Source organism: Desmodus rotundus, chromosome 11, assembly GCF_022682495.2.
Source record: "Desmodus rotundus isolate HL8 chromosome 11, HLdesRot8A.1, whole genome shotgun sequence".
NCBI lineage: Eukaryota > Metazoa > Chordata > Mammalia > Chiroptera > Phyllostomidae > Desmodus > Desmodus rotundus.
Window position 1 is genome coordinate 12,349,739 of NC_071397.1, and position 20,571 is coordinate 12,370,309.

A 20,571-nucleotide genomic window follows, 5' to 3' on the forward strand; every position below is an offset into this window, starting at 1 on the left:
CGCCCGCGGCGCCCCACCGGCTCGAAGCCCGTTCCGCCTTGGCCCGCGGGGCAGCTGCGCACTGCCCGCAGCGCCACCGGCCGCGCAGATTCCCGGAGGTCGGGGCAGTCCGCTGCGACTGGGGCGCCCGTTATTGCGCAGGCGCCGCAGGAGGCGCTGCGCCTCGCCCCTGTGCCTTCAGGTCCCCCGCGCGCCCCGGACCCGCGAGCGCCCGTTGCGCGCCCCGGAAAGAGGAGGCGGCGGCGGGTGAGAGCGAGCCGACCGCGCGCGGCGTTCTGGAGGGAACTGCCACCCCCATCAGTCCACCAGGGGCTTTAAAGGCACAGGTGGGGAGAAACAGCGCCTGCCTCCTCGCTCCCTTCCCCCCCCCCGACTGTGCCCCAACCCCGGGCTCCCCCCAGCCCCCGCCGCCGCGTCCCGGGACCCTGGGGCGACAGCCGCCCGAGGAGCCGGCGGGGCGCGGACGTAGCGGGTGGAGGCGCGGGAGGTGGCAGCGCGGGGGGCGGGACGACGGTTTGGCAGGTGGGTTGGCGGTGGGGAGGGCCGCGGCCAGAAGGCTGGAGGGAGGGAGGGGGTCGCAGGCTCGCGGAGGGGCGGAGGTGGGCGAAGGTGAGCGAGGGCGGGCGTTTGATTCTAAAGAAACGCTGTCCACGGCGTCGACGAGCATCTGTCTGAATATTACATTGGAGGGTATGGTAATTCCATAATCCCATTTAAAAACGAGTTTCCTGCAAGGCCAGACCATAAAAGTAATACCTTAAGTGCTTTTTCACTGGCAGGACAGCTGCCCGTTAAGCACCTGGCAGACCGCGCAGCCCCGCGGGGCGACGGCGTTCGGTCCCCACGCGAGGGTCGCGCGCAGGGAGCCCCCGCGCGACCAGTGCCGGGCTGGCTCCAGAGCGTTTTGCTGAATCACTGGGTCACTTGTTGGACCGACGCTCGAAGTCTTGCCAAGCACAATACCGTATAGGAAGTCGCCTCATTGTTTCAATAGCATGGTTTTCTTTTCTTTCCTCCTTTTCCCAGAGGTTGTTCCAGGAAATTTAGTATACATGAAAATATCTCCTCCTTCCTTTTAAATTAGCTACGAAATACTGGGGAGAAACTTTGAAGAAAACACAAGGAGCATATGGGGAGTATTGTGTTACGTAGAAAATAACAACTGTAGCTGTTTTGAAGATAATCGGTAGACAATTTTCTGTGCTCTGGAAATTTGGGGAATCCTGGAAAAGACTGAGAAAGTCTTTTAGAGAGTAGTTAATGTTTTTCTCTTCGTGTATTAAGATAATAACTAATAATAATTTAAAGGAAACCATCTATGTTACCAGTGTGCATAGACTTTAAGGCCGTGTGAGAGTTTCATTACAAACAGAATTTGTGAAGTGCTGAGAACGAAGTTTTGCGTTGTGGAGCAGATGGCGGACTGATGGTGAGAAGTATCTCTTACCACATCCTGTAACAGTTCGCCTGCCCCAGCCGCGCACGGGCGAGCGTGCCGGTGACAGTGGCCTGAGTGCACTCCCTCCAGGTGGGAGAGTCGTCCCAGGCCAGGCGCAGCGGGTTTTGTCTCCTCGATTGAAGACGACTGCCTTCTACCTCTGGGCACTGTCGGGATACGTGGGGATAGTCTGGATGAGCCTGCTTTCCTTTCCTTTTTTTTTTTTTTTGCTTTGAAAAATTACAGAATGTCTCCCAATGTTTTCTAATATAACAATTAATGATGTTTATACCTTGAAAACGACTTGAGAACTCGTTGGCGTTTTGTTTATATCTTAACACTCCCTGTTAGGGTGAAACAGTGTGTGGTGGACATAGATACAGGCACTGCTAATGAAAGATGTCCTGGCAGGAAACGTTCTGTTCATAGTTCGAAGATTATTACTAGACTTGTAAACTTGTTGAGGACATGAGATTCGTAAGGGCACGAGAAAGCTACTCATTGTCTTCTGAGCTTGGGCAACCACTGACCTTCAGCTTCATCATGTGGAAAACAGTATTAGACTAAATTATTTCTAGTTATTTTATAGTTTCACACTAATATCACCTGCCTGTCATGGTGCAGACTTTTTTGCAACATAACAGCTTGTACCTAGAATAGATAAAGGAAAACAAAGTTTGAGGGTCCGTTCTATCACACTTCATGCACCCCCATTTTACATACAAGGAAACTGAAGCGGGCGAAAGTTAGATCTGCCAAGCCTGGGCTCAAATCCTGGGATCCTCGTGGTTTCAGAGCCTCTGATCCTTCTACGCTGTCTGTGTGCTTCTAGTACTGGGGACAGGGACTGGGGCACTTGGATGCTGGCCGCGGGCTACGGGATTGCTAACCTCAGGATGAACAGACCAAGGCCTGTGCACCCTCAGCCTCCTTTCACTCAAGATTGGGGGAAGAAAGATTTTGATTCACATGTATTTTATGAAAGAGAGGGGTGGACGCTGGTTTTTGTTTGTTGTTTTGCATCTGGGAAGTGGTGTAAAATATTTTCACATTAAAACACCCAAGTCTGTATTATGAATTACAAATTTCACGTAATATTTGAGGTAAAATGAGACTTCAAAGATGTTTCCTATTTTGCGGCAGGGCATTTTCAGATGCTTTTAAGATTACAATTTCATTTTCTTCTACTCTTTATATATGTAATTGTTTTATTGAGATATAATTCACATACTATCTAATTCACTCATTTAAAATGTAAAATATTACAGAATTGTGCAACATCACCACAACTAATTTGACAACATTTTTATCGCTCAAAAAGAAACCTGCCCATTGACATGTATCCTTCATTTCTCCCCAACCCTTTGCTCGAGACAGCTACTAGTGTACTTACATTTCTATAGTGTTGTCTATTCTAGCCGTGTCATCTAAATGGAATTACAGTAAGTGATCTTTTGTGACTGCCTTCTTTCACCTAGCAAGGGTTTAAGGTTTAGCCAAGTTGCAGCATATATTAGTACTTCATTCCTTTTTATTTCCAAGTAATATTCCACTGTGTGATATACCACATTTTATTTATCCATTTATCACTCGATGGACATTTGAAATGTTTCTACTTCTTGGCTCTTAGGAATAATGCTGCTATGAGTATTTGTGTACAAGTTCTAGCATGGACATAATGTTTTGATTTCTCTTGGGCACGTGCCTAGTAGTAGAATTACTGGGTCACGTGGTAACTGCTTACGAGGGTTCCCCTGGAGGGTGCCGCTCCAGAGTTTCTGCAGGGCCTCCAGGGATGGCAGCTAGGTGACATGCCTTCCAGTCCTGCCACTCCCTAGCCCAAGGCATCACTGGTCCACCACGGTGGGATTTCTTGCCAGGTTGGGGCCATGTGTATTTTCTCAGTAGGATACTCTAGGAAGCCACCGGGCAGTGACTGGAGTTGGAGCTGGGGGGAACGGAACCTGTTTACTTTCCTTGCTCTGGGGAGGTCCTGGTGTGGGAGGCGCCCTGCGGTGGTCCCCGGTGTGAGGCACAGTTGGACTGCAGGCTTCTGGGCTGGGGTGGGGATGCGCGAACGTTAAGATGGAGAGACCTGGGAATGAGGCCGGCAAAGTAGGGCGCATCTAAGTGGTTGTACCATTTTACATGTTTACTAGGAGTATATAAAAGTTCCAGTTTCTCTGTATTCTTCCCAACATTTGTTATTGTCTTTTTTATTATTATTGTTATGCTATTACAGTTGTCTCCATTTTCCCCCTTTGCCCTCCTCCGTCCATCCCACCCCCACTCCCACAGTCAATCCCCACACCGTTGTCCATGTCCCTGGGTCATTCACACATGTTCTTTGACTCGTCTCTTCCCCTTCTTTCCACCATTATCCCTCATTCCCCTCCCCTCTGACAGTTGTCAGTCTGTTCCATGTTTCTATGTCTTTGGGTTCTAATTTGTTCATTAGTTTATTTTGTTCATTAGATTCCTCTTATATGTGAGATCATAAGGTATTTGTCTTTCACTGCCTGGCTTATTTCACTTAGCATAATGCTCTCCAAAAGGTTACACAAAGTCTTAGATTTAGATACAGCACCAAAAACATGAGTTACAAAAAAATTAACTTTGTTGAAATTAAATACTCTTGTGTTTCAGAGGATACCATGAGGAAAAAAGACAATCCACAGAATAAAGAAAATATTTGTAAATCACATATCTGATAAGGAACTTGTATCTAGAATATATAAAAAAAACTGTAACAACTCAATAATAAAAAGTCAAATAAGCCAATTAAAATATGAGGAAGGAATTCTAAAATACACTTCTCCAAAGATATACAGTTGGCAAATAAGCACATGAAAAGATGTTCAATGTCATTAGTCATCCAGGAAATGCAAATTAAAACCACAATGAGACACCACTTCACACAGATACAGCTGTTTTTGGTCACCTGTAGGTCACTTAGATAAATGATTATTGTCTTTACAAGTATTTGTAATTCATTTCAGACAGATTGTGACAGTGAAGTATGGTAAATGGAAATTAAGGTTGGCAATTATTTCTTTAACTCTTCTATGGTAATTTGCATGTGGGTTGGGCCTGGGTAATGGCGGGGCCTGAATGTCAGGCTGAAGTCTTGGGACACTTTGAACGTTTCTTTCTTAAATTAGGGGAGAGACATGAACAGCGCTATGCCGAGAAAGATTACTGTGAGTTGGGAGCAGACGCTGGGTGAGAAAGGGGAAGGTGATTGAGGTAGGAAGGTCAGTGAAGAGGCAGAAGTGTCCCAGTCAGGAAACAGTGAGGACTTTAAGCAGCAGGGAAGCAGCAGGGATGGAAAAGAACGGATAGCTGTTAAAAATGGAGGTTCCTGGCCTTGACTGTAGACTGACCGAATCACAGTTTTCTAGTTGTGGAGACCAGACAGCTGTCCTTTTAACGAGGTCCACTCAGTGATTTGTGCGTCTACTCCACTGTAGTACAGTGGTTTTCAACTGGCGTGCCGCTAGAATTTTTAAAACACGCCATATCTGACTACTTAGTCAGGGGCACTGACCTCTTTTCCCTTAAATCGTCTAGTAAAAAATGATAACAGCCAACACAACAATAGCCATCCTGTGTGAATGAATAAAAATTATACCTATTTTTTGTGAGATTGGGAAAAATATATTTTTTGGTGTGCAGCAGAATTTTAATAATTAGTATGTGTGCCATGAGATGAGAAAGGTTGAAAATCGCTGCTGTAATGGATGATACAAAACTAGAGTTGACTGGGCTGGCAGCCGATGGTATCCTCAGGCCATCTCTGTGGGACTCAGAGAGTGGTGAGCTGTGTGAAGATACCAGGGAACTCAGGACAAGGACGGAGTTTGGAGGTGCAGAGAACGTATTCAGTTTGACATAAGTCAGATTTGACTTGGCAGCAGGATAGTTTGTGCAGTGGGGTTGGTTGGGAAAGAAGAAGGGTGACTCGGGGCAAGAGCCAGGGCATTAAATAAAGAACTTTTAAAAATAGATTTATGAGTATCTCTAAGACACTGTGCCATTTCTTTGCTGCTTCAGTCTACTCTGCTAGTGGAAACAGATACAAGTATTTTGGTGTGGAGAAGTAGCTATACTCAGGGAGAAACCAAGGAATCTGTTCAGTCCAAGCTTTCATGGAGACCTGTGTACCCTCCAAACAAGTTCTAAAATCTCTGGAACCTAGGGCAGCAGCCTGCCTGATATTGTTGTCTGATCCCAGTTGTCACTGTCCAAGAAAGGAGATGCATTGTACATAAACACTAGGTCATGGGCACGAAATCCTGAATAAAAAGGGAAGCACTGTTATCTGCATTCTTTTTTTAAAAAACAATTTTTATTTATTTATTTTTAGACAGAGGGGAAGGGAGGGGAAAAGAGAGGGGGAAAAACACCAATGTGTGGGTGCCTCTTGCACACCCTCACTGGGGACCTGGCTGACAACCCAGGCATGTGCCCTGACTGGGAATCGAACTGGCAAGCCTTTGGTTCGCAGGCCAGCGCTCAATCCACTGAGCCACAGCAGTCAGGGCTGCTATCTAGATTCTTGATAGCTGAAATTGGTGAGATGTGTGAAATTGCTGAAAAGTCTGGACAAAGTATGTCTCCTATATTTAGAATCGTTACCGTTTTCTTCGAAGAGGTGTTTTTTGTTATTCTGTACTGGTTTTGGTTTCTTGGATGACAGCAGCAACAGGTGATCCATGCACCACACTCAGAAGACAGCCCATCTCAGGCTAAAATGCTACAGATTTTCCAGGCCTGGCTGGTGTGGCTAAGTGGATTGAGTGCTGGCCTGTGAACCAAAGAGTCACTGGTTTGATTCCCAGTCAGGGCACATGCCTGGGTTGCAGGCAAGGTTCACAGTAGGGGGTGTGCGAGAGACAACTACACATTCTTGTTTCTCTCCCTGTCTTTCTCCTTCCGTTCCCCTCTCTCTAAAATAAATAAATAAATAAATACAATCTTTTTCAAAAGATGCTAGAGATTTTCCAGACCCTAAGATCTTCACAAACACTATTCTGCATGCCTTTGATCTTCAAAATCTTAATTTCCTGGTTTTTAGAGGGTCACAGCTTCAATCAGCAAGTATTTGAATGACTATATACACAGATCATATAGGTAGCATGTTTGAAAAAAAAGTCTCTGCCTTCAAGTAATTGGACACTAGTTGGGAGGAAAAAAACAACACTCAATAAATGACCTATGAACTTAATCATCCTGTTAGCTCACCGCTGTTTATGCCTGGGACCTCCAGGTGCATATCCCCATCATACCTCGAGTCTTCTTACACTGACATAATGAAGTCATTCACCTCACTCTGACCACAACCCACATCCTAGCAATTTTCACTGAAACGTACTTTTAAAACACTGGTTCTTTGACTTCATCAGAACCTATAGTCTGAAAGCCTCTCTACTTGCAACTACATTAATTTCAGTTTAAATGCTGCTCCCCAAATCCCATCCTTTAGATTAATATCAACTTCAGCTTCCTCCATCATACTTCAGTTTCTGGCAGGATCTGAAGCCCCAGATGTGTTCAGCCACCTGTTTTGTTCATGCCTGAGCCAGGGAATTGCTAGAGAAAACCAGCCAACAGTGTCACTATAAAAATTCACGGCACCTGCTCTCAACATTGACCACAAATCCTACTGTTTCCTTGTACTCTCTCCCATTCTCCACATTGGCCATTTCTTGTATTCCTCAAACCTCCAACCCTTGTACCACCCTACTCCCTCTCAAGGAATGACCCTACCTCTTGTAACTCAGGGAGACTGCAACTCCCTTCACCTCCAGCTCTCAAACCTGCTGGCTCACCACTCTTTGCTCCTCCTGCCTTGTTATGATGGAAGAGGTATCCTGCCCCCCTACAGTGAAGAATTCTACGTAAATCACATATCCTTTCATCTTAGGGCCCAAAGAAGAGAGAGTCTGAAGACAGCAAGATTTATTAGGGGAAAGCTGTTTGTAATTCGTGGATTGTTAAAAAAAGAACAAAAAATCCGGGAGAGCTCTGAGCCTGGGTTATCAAGTGGAACGACGTCTAAGAGGGATGTGGTAATGAAATTCACTTCAACAGCTGTTGGATTTCTTCAGAAGTTACGCTGGCATCCAAGTCCCTGTAGGCTTTATCTGTCTGTCAACCTCATGTGACTATTGGGTGGCACCTTTCTCTCATAGAATATTTATTTCTTACTCTCCTTTTGTATGCCAATATTTTTCAGCAAGAACTGGTGGTTAGCCAGTGCGGTAGAATTTCTACCACCTTTGTTAGTCATTAAACTAGAAAAATGATCTCCCTCCCAGGAACTTCTGAAAGCTCGGCATTATTTCCATTTTGTGAAAAAAAGATAATTTTTGTTTCTTTATCTGTTTTCATTAAGCTTTTAGGATAATTTCTAGATGTCTAACTGCAGACAAGCACAAGTATTATATGGAGTATAGAAATGGCTCATTTCCCCTTCAGAGCGTGACGGCTGGGACAGGGCGTATGTAAGTGGGAAACTGGACAAGTAAAGGCAATTTTCAGTTTTTCGAATTTTAGCTTTATTCAGTTGTCTTTCAGTAAATGATGTTATTTAATTTTTAAGTTGATGTAAAGCTGGTATAGAAAAAGTTTGTAAATGTTGGTTCTCTTCTCTTGATGGTTAAAGTTTTGAAACCCAATCCGAATCAAATAGTGTTTTTGTGTTCGCATTGTGTTTTTATGTTTTAGGAACCCCGACCGCTCTCCTTCAACACGTTCAGTATGAACCTACTAGGAATACTTCTATTCTCTGGACTTATAACTGCTTGTAGAGGTAACTCTTCCTACAGTTTGCCACCAAAGTTACTGCTGGTGTCCTTCGATGGCTTCAGAGCTGACTACCTACAGAACTATGAATTTCCTCATCTTCAGAGTTTTATCAAAGAAGGTGTCTTGGTAGAGCATGTTAAAAATGTTTTCATCACGAAAACATTTCCAAACCACTACAGTCTTGTGACAGGCCTGTATGAAGAAAGCCATGGCATTGTAGCTAATTTCATGTATGATGTAATCACAAAGAAACATTTTTCTGACTCTAACGACAGGGACCCTTTTTGGTGGAATGAGGCCGTACCTATCTGGGTGACCAATGAGCTTCAGGAAAACAGATCAAGTGCTGCTGCCATGTGGCCTGGTACTGACATACCCATTCACAATACTACACCTTCCTATTACATGAACTATAGCTCCTCAGTGTCATTTCAGGAGCGACTGAATAATATTACCAGCTGGCTGAGGTATTCAAGTCCACCGGTTACTTTTGCAGCACTCTATTGGGAAGAACCAGATGCAAGTGGACATAAATATGGACCCGAAGATAGAGGAAACATGAGCAGAGTGTTGAAAGAAATAGATGACCTTATTGGTGAGTTAATCTACAAACTCAAGATCTTAGGACTGTGGGAGCATCTTAACGTGATCATTACAAGTGATCATGGGATGACCCAGTGTTCTAAGGACAGACTGATAAACTTGGATCTCTGCGTCGACCCCTCAGACTACACTCTTATAGACTTGTCTCCAGTTGCTGCAATTCTTCCCAAAAGAAGTAAGTAAACTTTTAACCACGGGATATTCTACTGGGGCAGTGGATTGAGGAGCAAGGTTTTGTAAAAGAATGAAGCTCTGGCTTTTGCAGTTCAGGATCGTATTTTCTTACAGTTAATCAGAGTGGGATTTTATGTTTTTCCTCTACAAATTTTTAAGCAATTAGCTAAAGGTTTAGGTTCAGAATGATGATTTCTTTGCTTTTTGATATATCTTATAATTATTCATACAAACAAATTTTTACCCTTAAAAACATCTTGAATTTTTGTGTGAGATATACCTTTTGTTTACTGATCTTCAAATTAGTGATCAGTAGTAATATGTAATTAGTTAGTATTTACTTAGGAAGTTAGATGTGAAAATTGTCCTCTTCGTATAAAAAGTCCGCCAGGAATAGTAACAAAATGAAAACAGAGCTATGTGAGTGTTTTTGAAGAAAGGGTGTGTGTGCATGCTTGCCAACACAGCCGTCGTAACCACGTGATTATTATCCCTCTGTTGTGTAAGAATTCAGAGTGACTCAGTGGGTGATATTGCCCAGTATCTTCTCCAGTTATTCTAGGTACAAGTATCTTTTCCTTATCAATCGACCATGACTTTTTTCTTTCCTATTTCCTTTTACTTCAGATAGAACAGAGGTTTATAACAAACTAAAAAACTGTAGCTCTCACATGAGTGTTTATCTCAAAGAAGACATTCCTGCCAGGTTTCATTACCAACATAATGATCGCATTCAGCCCGTTATTTTGGTTGCTGATGAAGGCTGGACAATTGTGCTAAATAAATCATCACCAAAATGTAAGTATTAATGTAGGATGTTTCTCTTGTGTCCTAGGAATAAATCATACATTAACATTGTTCTGTTAACAAAGAACTTCGATTTAGAGATGTTGACAGTATAATTAGTTTAGTTTTCAACTAGGTAATTGTGAGGTCTTCATTGAGTTTTCAGGTTTTTATTTCATAGCAATTCAGAGAAACCACAATTTCACCCTGACATTAGAAGGTTGGATGACTTTAAGGGTGAAGGTGTAGTTTTACTTTCCTACCAAAACTGCATTTACTTTCAAGATTGCTTCTCTTGATTTGTTAGGCAATGAAAGGTAAGTAAGGAAATAAAGAAATAAAAGGAAAGTAAAGAATAAAATAAACAAGGAGATATTAGTTCAAATTTCTCTTTATTTTTTTCTGTTAAAAAAATGTGTCCAAGTAACCCTAAGTCTTTCCCCAATGATGACACCATTTGCCTAAATGCAGCTATTTAGAACATAGAGCAAGAAAGAGAAAGTAAACACATAAAAATCTACTGGGTAAACAAAAGAGATGTATCAAAATCTCTCCTAAAACTGAGGAAATGTATAGGGGAGAGTTATAGTTCTTCCCTGAAACAAGCTTATTTAATGTTACATTCAATTTGAATACTTCTTTTTTTTTAATCTGATTTTGTAGTTGATGGCAGGGATCAGAAAACTTTCTGTAAAAAGCCAGATAGTAAATATACATTTTAGACTTTGTGTCTCTGTCTCAGCTACTCAGCTCTGCCTTTAGAGTGGGAAAGCAGCAATAGACGGTATGTGTAAGTAAATTGACATGGAGAGTTCCAATGAAATTTTGTTGACAAAAGCAGGCAGAGGGCTGACTTTGGCCGGGAACTGTCATCCGCAGATCTCCGATCTATAGCAAGTCAGAAGCATCAGGCAAGAATAAGACTAAGGGTCAATGGAATTACATAGTATTTATATTTATTCATATTCCCATTGTTGAAAACTTAGAAAATACAGAAAAGTTTAGAAAAGAGAACAAAAATTGTCCATAATCCCTCAGTACAGAGGTACAGACAAATATTAATTGTGGGAGTTTTTCCACCTTCTAATCTTTTTTTTCTATTACATATACTTGAAGTAATAATATCTATATATGTATAGTATTATATTCTGTTTTTATTATATTGGTCATATGTATTTTCATTATGAAATATTTTAAATATACAGTTAAAGAATAATAAAACTAACACTGCACTGAATTCACTCAGTCCCTGCACTTCATATGAAAGCGGGAGCTTATTAAATGCAAGTGGTGTACATTAAAAGGCAGTATTTGTTAAAATAAAGCTACAATTTGAGAATCTGATTTTGGAGTTAGATTGGGGACCATCAGTTTGGGCTGGAGTCGTCCGGGCGGACAGCACATTCAGTAGTACGAGAACCCTGTCTGTGGCATTTGCAGTCACCAGGCCCCCCGGTGCTGAGTGTTCATTTACTGTCGATAAGCCGTACTGTACTATATTCTCACCAAGGAGCAGTTGGCACAGGTAAGTCTGCGGATTCACTTCTTCCCCATTCACTGGGTCTAACTCATTCCCAGTTATTCAGGACTTTCAGCGGCACCACTCTTTTTATCACTGGTGCTGAGGGGTATGTGTATAAAAAAGGGAGCTTGGCTGAGTTGGAAAACATAGAAAATTTTATTCCTGGCCCCTGACTGGTCCAACTGATCAGAATTCTAATGTATGGGAATTACACTGGCAAGGCTAGTATTTTATACTTAAAGTAACTTATTTTGTAATAGAAAGATTAATCTTATTTACTAACATCATTTGTTCTTTTTCAGTAGGTGACCATGGTTATGATAATTCTTTGCCTAGTATGCATCCATTTCTGGCTGCCCACGGCCCTGCATTTCACAAAGGCTACAAACACAGCACAGTAGACAGTGTGGATATTTATCCAATGATGTGCCACATCCTGGGATTAAAACCACATCCCAATAATGGAACCTTTGGTCACACTAAGTGTTTGTTACTTGACCAGTGGTGCATTAAACTCCCAGAAGCCATTGGAATTGTTATTGGCGCGCTCTTGATCTTAACCACTGTAACGAGCCTCTTCATAATCACGCAGAATAGACTGTCTGCACCGCGGCCATTTTCCCGACTTCAACTACAAGAAGATGATGATCCTTTAATTGAGTAACACGTGCTGGGGCTTATACAGAGTGTCTTTGCTTAGTCCCAAAACCAAGGATACACCCACGGTATTATAACTATGAAAAAAGTACTTGGAAAGACAAAGAATTTATACCAACCACACTAAAATTATTTTGATTTCTTTGTGTCTTCTTTTGGTGCATTAGCTACTACCAAAACGAACAAACAAAAAACAACCAAATAAAAAAACACCCAACCCGAAACCTGACCATAGCAAAAATTGCTAGTAAGTTATTAATTAACACTATTTCTCTAATTAGAAGCAATTTTAAAGAAAAATACTGCCTTTTTTTTCAATGAAAACTTGACATATTTTTAGATGAAAGTGTACTAAAATTTCATAGGCATGCTTTTCTAATAAATTTTTGTGTCTGTAAATGAAACAATGGGATCTTGTAATTAGTGGAATTTGTGTATCAGGGAAGAAAAGTTTCCTATATTTTTATATTTACCTTTAATAGAGTTTGTATCCTAAGTAAACCCTTGAGTTAGGAAATTCTCTGTGATGGTTAAAAAAATCAGTTAACCAGGCAGAAAAGAGTAAGCATGTGAAGATATTATTTTAAGAGAAGCTATTACAAAAAACTAACAAAGACAATGCGATACAAGGCTTCTGTCTTTACCTTTCTGTCTTTGTTAAGACCCTTAAACTGTTGAAATCTCAAAAGTTTTATCTTTTGAAGATTATTGCTAATAAGAAATTAGGAAAATAGAGAAAAGTGCATTTCTCTGTGCTTAATGCCTTTGTGTAAGTTATTTGTATGTGTGCACATGTGTGTTAGCACGTGTGGGACTGTAGACTCCATGTGGCTCACAGAAGGCGCTCAGAGGTGGACTTGACCGGAGGGAGGCTTCCACAGTCCCATAGAACACAGCTGTCAGGAAAGGTTATGTTTGCAGTCGTACTTGTTTGCCTTCTTCTGACTCACAAGTTAAAACCACAGTTTTTAAAATTCATTCATACTTGTTACCATCTTTAACTTTAAATTTATGACCTGATTACAGATCTCGTGTTGATTGGGTCAGAATAAGAAGAGAGATTTTTATGTTAACCTTTGGGACTTTTATGCCTTACTCTCTGACAATAGAGTAGTTACATTTAAAATGGAATTTAGTATCTTTTGCTCTTTTACATTATTCTTACATTAAGTGGCAGAATAAACTCTCAACACTGCCTAACATTTCCTAGTTTGAGTACTAGGTGGTACCTTTTAATAATCAAAATTAATATGAAGAAACAGTTGTGGCAGACTAGATTGTATCTATCAGAGGAAAAATTGGGTTAAAGAACAATTCATTAGGACCTGAGGCAAGGTATTGATATTAATTGTGTGATCTTTAAAGTTTTGACAATATAAAATAAACTAGGCAGCTGTTTGGCAGACACAAAAATAATCTACAGTATATATGCAGCCCAGTTAAATGTTGATTATCTGTGATGATTAAGAACAATGGTGCTAATCATCAAGTATATAATTTACCCTATTTGGTCTCTGTTCATTTCCTGATCCTGGTATTTAGTGCCTATAGTATTTGGGGTTCTGGAGAAGCATTTCCACATCCTGCATAAATAGTTTGTGCTGTTATTGGTCAAAAGTTAACTGTATTAAGAACAGCATAATAAATAAATGAAATAAAGCCAGTAGGGCTAATTTTGCTTTTTTACAAATTTTATTTCTGATGTTTTTTCCCCCTCACGTAAAAGTTATCCTAAAGGTTAATAGTTGATCTGAATGAAATAATAGAAATTTTCTTTTCTACTTCAATTACCATTAAAAAGTATCAACACAATAGAACAGTCACTTTTAAAGCCATGCACATTTTAAAAACTAGCAGCAGGTTATTTTACAGTCTTTGAATAGAGTTTGGTCCTTGAAATCATGTGAGTTTTAGTGACTGTACTAGCTTGACTGGTGGTTATGACTTTGAGAGACCTGTGTGTGGCATCCAGCCTGTGAGCAGAATTTATCCAGGACAGAATGGGAAGGGATGCCCTGTATGTGTCTGAACCTTTGAACAAAAGACACTCACCTATTTGTCTTGCCTTTCATTTTCAAAATATTAACTTTAATTAAAATTGTAAGTGTATATATATATATATTTGTGTGTATATATTATACACACATGGGACAAGAATGGAATTTACTTAATCAAAGAGATGTTTATAAATTGTTATATTGAACTTTGTGTTAACTCATTTGTATCTATAAAGCATTATCACTGTTAAAGCCAGTGACCCTTTGATACACTGAGAAAATCTTTTAGTAAAATTGGCCTTTTACATTAAGATTTTGGTGTATTTTGTTAAAAAAATGACAAATATGCTGCTGTGTTTTCTGGGTGGTACAAAGTATCTGGCTGTTTATGACATTTAACTGCTTATGACAACAATACACAAAGGTAATAGGGATACTTCTTACGAAGTGTTTTTTATTAATTCAGTGAGTGAATTCAGAATAAGTCCATTTACTTATGAAACAAGGACAGTTCTGCTGCTTTCATTAATGTGCAAGTTCTGGTAATTATTTCAATGCTTAAATAGGCTTTGTGTTATTGTTCCATTAAACTTGGTCTAAGAATTTATAGATACATTTTTGGATTAAAATGCCTTCGCATTGTTCTTGTGTTTCTCCTTCTCTAGCACATAATCTGATAAGCTTTAAGGGTGATTGCATTTAATTTCACTTATTTGGAGGGTTTTACTTCATTATGAATACAGAAAGCTATAAATGAGGACAAAGATGAGATAGAAGTGTTCTATTTTGTCAGTTCTTAAACCAGCGTGTAAATAAAATGACGGGAGCGTGCTTGAAAAAATGTGTATGTAGTGCCTTAAAGTTGAAATAAAGCGTATTTTGATTATATTGTTTGAATTCATAGTTCATGACTTTGTTTATGATTTTAAAATTTATCTGAATAAAATCTGTCAAAACATTTTACTGTATTACTAAATATGGAATGCAACATCATTGGTGATTTTTTTAATTTGTCAGCTTGCATTATACACATACTGTGGCAGGTTTTGACGTGACTTGGTAATACTACAAAAGTCCACATAAGCAGTCACTACAGATTTTTTAAACCAGGATCAAATGTGTAACATTTAAAACAGTGTATAAATATACAATCCAACATAAATACATTATTGGAAAGAAAGCCAGTATAAATTTTGCAGAGCTTCCAGAACTATAATTTACTGGATTACAGTAGAAAGGAAGAAGTTTGAAAAAGCTGATTAGATAACACTAGGGTCAAGGGTGGGGTATAGTATTTAAACTTTGTTTTGCACATAGCTTTAAGTATTTAATGTCTAAATGAGTGTCAGTTCAGCAAAGTTTCCTCTGTAGAGCAGTGACTAATTCATTTCCTACTTTTACTTTCTGTAAACACTGCTAGGAACTGTGGGAAAAACAATAAAAGGCACTTCCTTTACTCTGGAAGAGTTTGGTAGCATTTCAAAAGTAGTAAAACTAACAAATTACTTCACTTTCATAGCCAGAGATGGTGGAAAGGATCAATAGAAATTAACCCTAAAATAATTCTAGACAGCCCCACAATAAAAATACACATTTTCATAAAAGGGTTCCATGTAGGTCAGACCCAGACACCATAGTATTGATTTATACATTGTTTGAATTGTCCACTGAGAGAGAATATTTTTTAAGATGTTATAACAAACAAGCCCCACCTGGGGACCGAGCCCACGACCCAGGCATGTGCCCTGACTGTAACCAGACCGGGGCTCTTTTTCTTTGCGGGCGATGCCCAGCTGAGAGCCCCACCAGTCAGGGCAGAGAGTGATAGTTTTACACAACATTTCTGTGAAGGCGTGTGTGTGTGTGTGTGTGTGTGTAAAGACATTCGGGAGTTGTGTTTCCAGTAAAATCATAGAGTATGTCGTTCAAACCAACCCTCTTGCTAAGGTCTAGAAATCTGGACAAAATGTAACAGATCTGTGCTAAGGCAATGAGGAATTAGCATGACAGTGAAGAGTCAAGAGGCCAGGATTCTGAAGAGGGAAGAAATCTGTAAAAGTGAGTTCCTAGTGGAATCTGAATTCTGGAAGAGGCAGCTGAGAGCCTGAAAAGCTAATCAAATAAGGGGTTTTGAGGGGGAATGTAAGGAGGGAAAACAATGTAAAAAGGACAAAGAGAAGCAGAACACATACAAATCCTAAGAGCATACTGTGCATGATTTGGCACAAATAAATTGAAAATACAGGTCAAATGGATAATTTCCTATGAAAAAACATTAACAAAATTGATTTCAGTAGAGAGAGAAAACTGAAACCAACTTGTGTATTAAACATTGGGAAAATCATAAACTATTGTACAAAACGGTATCAGACCCAAAAGATACTAGTAACCTTTTTCAGTGCCTCTTTATCGGATTTGATTATTGTTAGAGCTACCTCATAAAACTAACATTTTACTAAAAGAAAAACGAGTTTTGAGGTGAATATAACATTGATCTCTAACCTAATAAAAATAGTACCAAAGAAATAAAACTACAGACCGACCGCAAATGAGGGGAAAAAATGGAAAATCAAATCCACTACATCAATAGCTAAATGGAAATAGACTGGGCATTCCAATGAGATGGCAGAGATTGGCTGACGGGATGACAAAGCAAGATCCAACTATATGTAGTCTACAAGAGATAAACTTTAAGTACAACATTGCAAATTGAAAGCAAAAGGATAGAAAGTTGTGTGTATACCATGCAAACTGTCAGAAAGCTTGAGCACCTACGTGGTCCGGCATAAATAACGCCCCTTGTTTCTTACAAAATCTTAAGCATGAAATTCTGCAACATAACAATACACCCAAGCACACCATAGGACATTTTAGGTGAAATGTTCAAATTAAAACTAGAAATTATTACACCCATATTATTACCCTACCAACCACACTCAAGCAGGCCTTACTTCTGCCAGACCCTGTATATGAATATCAGATAAAGTAGCCTTCAAGAATTCCCAGAGATAGAGGGACATTTCACAACGACAAAAAGGCTAATACAGACGGCAATTAAAAATGTTCACACCTGAAACAAAGCTTAAAAGTTCGTGGATCAAAAAAGTGATGGAACAAAAGAAAGATAACCCATAAACGTAATTGAAGAATTTAGCTCCTCTCATAAGTAACTGATATAACTAGACCAAGAAAAAAATCAGTAAGGATATAGAAGACGTGAGTGATGGTATCAACCACATTGACTTAAATGCCATTTAGAGAAGATACAGCTCCGAACTGCAGAAGACATATATTCTTTTCAAGTGCACGTGGAATTATCACCAAGAGAGATTATATGTACAACCATAAAACAAGTTTCAGTAAAGTAACCTCAAAAAATTGCAATCCTACAAGGTATGTTTTCTGACCTCAACGGAATTAAATTAGATTCCATAATAACATGAAGAAAAACCTTAAATATTTGGAAGTTGAGCAATACACTTCTAAAAAGAAGTCATAGCGTAAATGAGTGAGTGTACTGAACTGAAGGAAAATGAATCTATAACACGCCCAATTCCGCAGTCCACAGCTAAGCAGTATTTAGAGGTAAGTTTATAGCCTTGAATGCCTGTCTTTGAGAGGCAGAATGGTTCAAAACCAATGATTTAATCTTCCTCTTTAGGGAGCTTGTAAAAAGATGGAGAAAATCCAAGGGAAGCAGAAGGTAGGAAATAGTAAAGATAAAGTTAGAATTAATGAAACAGGAGAAAACTAGAGAAAATGAATAAAACCAAAATTTGTTTTTTAAAATATTAGTAAAATTGACAAGCCCTTAACAAAATTGATGAAGAAGAAAAAAGGAGCTAGCACAAATTAGCAATGTCAGTAATAAAAGAGGGGCCATCACTATAGACCTGTATATATCAAAAAGATAGTAAGGGACTATTATGCCAATAAATTTAACAGTGGATAAAATGCCAAATTCCTAAAAAGACAACTTATCAAAATGGATACAAAATCAAATGGATAATTTTAATAGTCATATCTATCACAAAAATTAATTTGTTATCAAAAACATCCCCACAAAGGAAACACCAAGTCTAAGTGATTTTACTGATTAGTTCTATCACTAAATGATTTTACTGAAAGAAGTGATTTTCACAAACTTTTACAGAAAACAGAGGAAAAAGAAACAACCTAACTGAATTTATGAGGCCAGTATAACACTACTACCAGAACCTTACAAAGAAACTAAAAGAAAATCATAAGCCAACCCCTATGAATAAAAATTCCGTAACAAAATATTATCTAATTGAATTCAGCAGTATTTCAAAAGGATAATACACATGAGCAAGTGGAATTTGTTCCGGGAGCACAGCATTAGTTTGATATTTGAGAATCAATGTTACCCAAATTAATAGGGAAAAGAAAAAAGGAAAAACACGATAATAAATGTAGAAAAATCATTTAGCAAAATTTACTACCTATTTATTATTCAAAACAAAACAACTCATCCAATTTGGAATAGAAGGGAACTTAAAGCTGATAACACACATAAACATATATAAAACATATATCATCATATGTAATGCCACATCTGCATGCCACAAATCTGCAGCTAATATCATACTGAATTCTAACACCTACATATCATAAACCTACCACTAAAGGACTGAATGATGAAATATTACATTTTTTCTCCTGAAATCAGGAACAAGGTATCATACAGGACTTACTGTATATGATACCAAGAACTATCATAAACGTATAATAAAATGGCATGGTGTGGACACACGGATAGACAGATGAACAGAATTGATGACCTTTATTAAACTGAAGAACCCACGTGTATGTGGCTGTATTAGACATCTCTTGTATAACACCTCAGATTCACTGAACCCACCCTTTACCCCAGTCTCATCCTGGTTTAGACCAGCTTCCCAAAGACGCAACCTAACAACGCTTAGCCTCTTTCCTCCTGGCCCAGACACTATGGCACTGGGTACCAATGAGACCACATTTGGCACTTACGCATGAACTACCCAGGAGTAACTGGAGTTACTATCCATGTACTGCTCAACCAGCGGGGTTGGGAGCTGATGGGAAAATGCTTTGCTTCCCTCTTCCATTCCTCAGGCAGTCAGTTCTGAGATACATTTGATAAGGTTCCTCTGAAGGACCTGTGGGAACTGGCACTCATAACAGTGGCCAATTCCCTACCTCAGGTCTTATAGGCTTTCTCTACTTCTTTCCTCCATTCCCTGTCCCTCAGTCTCATTTCTTGGGATCACTTCACAGATAAAGTAACAGGCCTTTGTCTCAGACGTGGCTTTTGGGAAACCCCAGGTTAAATAGTGGGTTCATATACTATATCCAACAGAAAATGTATACAAATATGCACCAAAATACACATAAAAAATGCTCATAGCAGCATTACTCATATTATCATCAGATTGGAAACGAATGATCCAAATGCCAAAAACAATACATAAATTGTGGCATATTGATAATTGCATGAAGCAATAAAAATAAAGCACTGGATGAATCTCACACAATCTTGAGAGAACAGAGCCAAACACAAATGAATATGTATTGTAGATAAAATTTTAAAAGAGGGGAAGCATCTATTGTGTTGCTAGTCAGGGTAGTGTTACCTTCAGGCATGAGGTTGGAGAAGTGCTCGTAATTTTCCACCTTCTATTTCCTTTCTAAAGTGAAGTTACATGAATTTGTTCACTTACTGATAATTGGCCACATTTACAATTTATACACTGTTGGAGTATGTTTTACTTCAATAAAAAGGTTAAGTAACAGTACCTTTTTAATTTTTTATTGATTATGCTATTACATTTGTTCCAGTTTTTCCCCCTTTGCCCCCTCCACCCAGCGACTCCCACGCTCTCAGCAATCCTCCCCTTAGTTCATGTCCATGGGCCATGCATCTAACTTCGTTGGCAACTTGCCTACACTTGCTCTTAACATCCCCCTGACTATTTGGTAACCACCAATTTGTGCTTCTTAATCCCTGCACCTTCCCCCCCACTCCCCCAGAGCCCCCTCCGCACTGGCTACCATCCCAATGTTCTCCATATCTATGATTCTGTTTCCATTCTGCTTGTTTGCTTAGTTTGTTTTTTAGATTCAGTTGTTAATAGTCATGTATTTTTGCCATTTTAATGTTCATAGTTTCAATCTTCTTCTTTTTCTTAAATAAGTCCCTTCAGCCTTTCATATAATAATGATGATGAACCCCTATAGTTTTACCTTGTCTGGGAAGCACTTTATCTGCCCTTCGATTCTAAATGATAGCTTTGCTGGTTAGAGTCATCTTGGATGTAGGTCCTTGCTTTCATCACTTTGAATACTTCTTGCCAATCCCTTCTAGCCTGTAAAGTATCTTTAGAGAAATCAGCTGACAGTCTTATGGGAACTCCTTTGCAGGTAATTATCTGCTTTTTTCTTGCTGCTTTTAAGATTATACCTTTGGTATTTTAATTATGATGTGTCTTGGCGTGGTCTTCTTTGCATCCATCTTGTTTGGGATTGTCTGCACTTCCTGGACTTATATGTCTATTTCCTTCACCAAATTAGGGAAGCTTTCTTTC

General features: G+C 39.5%; 1 protein-coding gene across 3 annotated transcripts in view; it reads left to right on the top strand.

Moving 5' to 3' along the window:
* ENPP4 (ectonucleotide pyrophosphatase/phosphodiesterase 4) overlaps nt 1-14,884 on the top strand; it is a 15,687-nt gene extending 803 nt beyond the window's left edge. The window contains exons 1-5 of one of the 3 annotated variants that reach the window (XM_024557760.4): nt 193-326; nt 8,168-9,026; nt 9,653-9,823; nt 11,252-11,336; nt 11,636-11,773. In XM_024557760.4, the coding sequence (XP_024413528.2) occupies nt 8,201-9,026; nt 9,653-9,823; nt 11,252-11,336; nt 11,636-11,642 (1,089 nt within the window). In that variant the 5' untranslated portion in view covers nt 193-326; nt 8,168-8,200 and the 3' untranslated portion in view covers nt 11,643-11,773. Of the gene's footprint in view, nt 1-43; nt 327-8,167; nt 9,027-9,652; nt 9,824-11,251; nt 11,337-11,635 lie in introns of those variants that run through there. The other 2 variants (XM_024557759.4, XM_045193172.2) reach the window with 2 other exon arrangements.
* The last annotated feature ends 5,687 nt before the right edge of the window (nt 14,885-20,571 follow it).